The 3,350-nt window shown below is 35.9% G+C and overlaps 1 protein-coding gene across 1 annotated transcript; it reads left to right on the forward strand.

The window, feature by feature from the left end:
- Nucleotides 1-349: 349 nt before the first annotated feature.
- Nucleotides 350-928, forward strand: LOC114757540 (UPF0481 protein At3g47200-like). Its single transcript, XM_028946618.1, has one exon. The coding sequence runs from the start codon at nucleotides 350-352 to the stop codon at nucleotides 926-928; it is 579 nt and encodes a 192-aa protein (XP_028802451.1).
- The last annotated feature ends 2,422 nt before the right edge of the window (nucleotides 929-3,350 follow it).

The following is a 3,350-nucleotide window of genomic DNA, read 5'->3' on the forward strand; positions in this document are numbered from 1 at the left end:
ATTTTACAAGATACATCAAACATTCTAAGGGTTAGGGTATTTAGGATGCATATTAAGGTTCTTGGTGTATCTAAAAACATATTTAAAGATACTAAATGAATCATCATATATGTTAAGATGTTGAACACACATGAAAAAATACTTTAGAGTATCGAATGAACTACGTGATACTTTTAGGTGATAAACACAACCAGAAAAATATTTCAGAGTATTGGATTAACCTCAACCCTTTATGCTATGAAAGTGATTCAATATGTGAGATGTGCTATAAATATATATAGTTTATATAGAGTGTTCCTCCTTTCTTTTATTTTGCTTATTGGATTGCTTTCTAAATCAAATTTAATAGATGGAAGACGAAGTGATGGTTGACATCAAAACTATGATCGGAGATAGTGGATATGGTTATGTGTCACCAGACTGTTGTATCTCTAGAGTGATTCATACAGCACGTGATATAAAACCAAATGCTTACACTCCAAAGTTTGTTTCTATTGGTCCCTTTCATTACGGTAATGAGAGGCTGCAAGAAATGGAAAGGCACAAACGAGCTTTTCTCAAAAGATTTACTCAAAGAAGCAGCACAAAGTTGGATGTTATTATTAATTTTGTCAGAAGTTCAGTAACGAAAGTGCGCGCTTCTTATTCAGAGAACATCAACCTTAGTGACAAGGAACTTGTGAAGTTAATATTATTGGATGCTGCTTTCATCATTGAAGTTCTCTTCATTACGTATTATGAGCCGAAGATAATATTGAATGATGCTAAACTGTCACAGCAACCATTAAGTGGAATTCTACCTCTAGATTTAGTTTTTTTTGAGAACCAACTACCATTCTCTGTTTTGGAAGAGCTATTCAATATAGCATTTCCCCCTAACCTTCGTGATGATGAATCACTTTTTTTAAGCTTGCTTCTTGGTACTTGAGTGTGACATTTGACCTTGAAATGCCAAAGCATGATCTTGATAATGTAAGCGTAAAGCATTTCACAGACTTGCTTAGGTTTTTATTGTTACAAGGAGCACCTCCAGAAAAAATGGAGCCACTATTTTACACTACTGATGTTCTTTCATACAGTGCAAAGGAGTTGCAAGGATTTGGAGTAAAGTTGAAGGCTAGCAAAAGCAAGAGCCCATTAGACATCAAGTTTTCAGGCCATGTTCTGGAGCTTCCAAAGATTTTGGTGACGGATCTCGTGACCGAAGCTTTGTTCTTTAATATGATAGCTTTTGAACAGATCCATTGTCGTCAAACCTCTTTATTTCTAGCTATGCTCTTGTATGGAGTCACCTAATCAACACAAAGGAAGACGCGGATGTCCTCGTTAATAATAAAATAGTCCGCAGCTTCATTACTAATACTGAGGTTGCTCCGTTATTTATAATCATGGTAAAGAATGCCGGTCTAACAATGCTGATTCCTGAAAATGTTGATATCTTCAAAAGGTTGAAGAAGTTCTGCGAAAATGGTTTGCGACAGAGTAAAGCAAGTTTGAGACATGATTATTGCAGGATGCCTTGGCAAACTGTGGCCTCTTTGCTGCAATCATGCTCCTAATTCTCGCCATTCTTCAGACCATATTTTCTATCTCCAAGTAACAAAAGGAAAAACAAGTAGATTTATTTGAAGCTTGTGTGTATTTGAGTAGTATCGTGTCCTCAGAATTTGTTGTGTTCGCTTTCATTCTGTGTAATACTCTTTCAAATTGCAATTGCATAAGTCGCATAAGGATTCAAACCTGCTGTTAGTTCAGAGCACATCTTAAGCCCACTCAATGATGAAATGTTAAACCATCATTATTCATCATGTTATTTTTTAAACCCAGATGCAATTTTGTCCATAAAATCCCACAAAAATGTAGCTTTAATCAGTGTGATTTACCAATAAGTTGCTCCCAAAGTGTAGCCCCTATTTTTTTCTTATAGCCAATACACTTAATTGGTAAGGATATTTTAAGAAAGACAACACATATTTATTACAAATAACTAACTTAACATATTTTTTTAATCTCTTCAAATTAGTCAACTAGCTCTTATAATTAAGATCCGAGGCTACTTTTCCATCGGACCGTTACTTCCCATTGATAAAAGCAGGATTGATTAGCTTGATAGCTTCTTCCTTAAGTCATCTGGCAAACGCGAAACGAGCCAAGCAAATCTCCAATCCTCTCACTTCATTTTCCTTGACTCGGTGTCGTTGTCCTCAGCCTGTCACCATCTTGGTCCGCGTGCTCCTCAACCCGTCGCCGTCGTTCACGGATGCTCGGTGATCCTCAGTACGCCGTCTGTCGCGTAGCTCTGCTAACCCCATCAATTTGCAGAGCTCCCTCTTCCCGGTAGTCTATCCCTTCTTAATAATTTCGATTTTTAAACTTCAAACGTAAGATGTGACTGAACCTCTGATCTGTGATGGAGTATTCTTACAACTGCATTCACTGGTTGCCAGAAGTAAAAGGAACCTAATGTGAACTGGTCGTACGTAGCTGGGATTAAAAATAATGATTAACTCTGGTTTGTTACGTATTTTACATTAGCTGGTAAATAACATATTATTATTGTAATTTGGCCTTGGGATAGCATGTAATATTTTTAATTAAATTATATTACTTTAATCCTAGCCGATCTGACCGGCGACTCTTGAACATTCCCTTTCAAACCTTGCTAAATATTGTGCATGCCTATCGCATGTGGCATAGTGGGGCAGAGAGACCAGCGTACTTCGAGTAATCCAAGTGCATTTTGTGTAAGTTGTAATTGCTGAATAAAAAAGACAACAAAGCCGGCTATGATTAGTAAACAATTTAATATTCCAGGACAAATAACAATATGACAACTCACAATCAAGGTAACATAATTTTTGGTTCTTAAAATTGATCATATTTTAGTTTGGGTCCATCAAATTGCAAACTCATGATTTTAATCCCTGGAATTTAATATGTTTTAAAATGTTAGTTTCTAGAACCTGGAGGTATAATTGTGTTAAAATTTGTTGAAGTGTCATAAACAGCACCAAAATATTGATGTTGGACTCACAAAATAGTGCGTAATTGGATTTTGTGTAGATAATAAAGAGGGGAGAAAACACGAATAGGTCCTCGAAACATAGCCATTCCTCTGAGAAGTTATTCACTATATTTTAAGAATTCATCCTTTGTCGTCCTCTACATTGTGTTTTGAGGATCTTCTCTCTTTCTCTCTGTGTTTTTTTGTTTATCCACATCAGAGCTAGTTATGCATCATTTAGTGAGTTCGCATCACTATTTTAATGTTAATTATGACACTTTCATAGATTTTAGCACCATTACACTCTTAGACTAAATTCGAGGAACTAAAATTTTGAAATTTGAGA

This window comes from Neltuma alba, unplaced genomic scaffold, assembly GCF_004799145.2.
Source record: "Neltuma alba isolate B1F8T4 unplaced genomic scaffold, ASM479914v2 tig00010609_pilon, whole genome shotgun sequence".
Classification (NCBI taxonomy): Eukaryota; Viridiplantae; Streptophyta; class Magnoliopsida; order Fabales; family Fabaceae; genus Neltuma; species Neltuma alba.

Bases quoted from the DNA above. Each gene is read 5' to 3' on its own strand.
- LOC114757540 (XM_028946618.1), top strand. From the start codon at position 350: ATGGAAGACGAAGTGATGGTTGACATCAAAACTATGATCGGAGATAGT.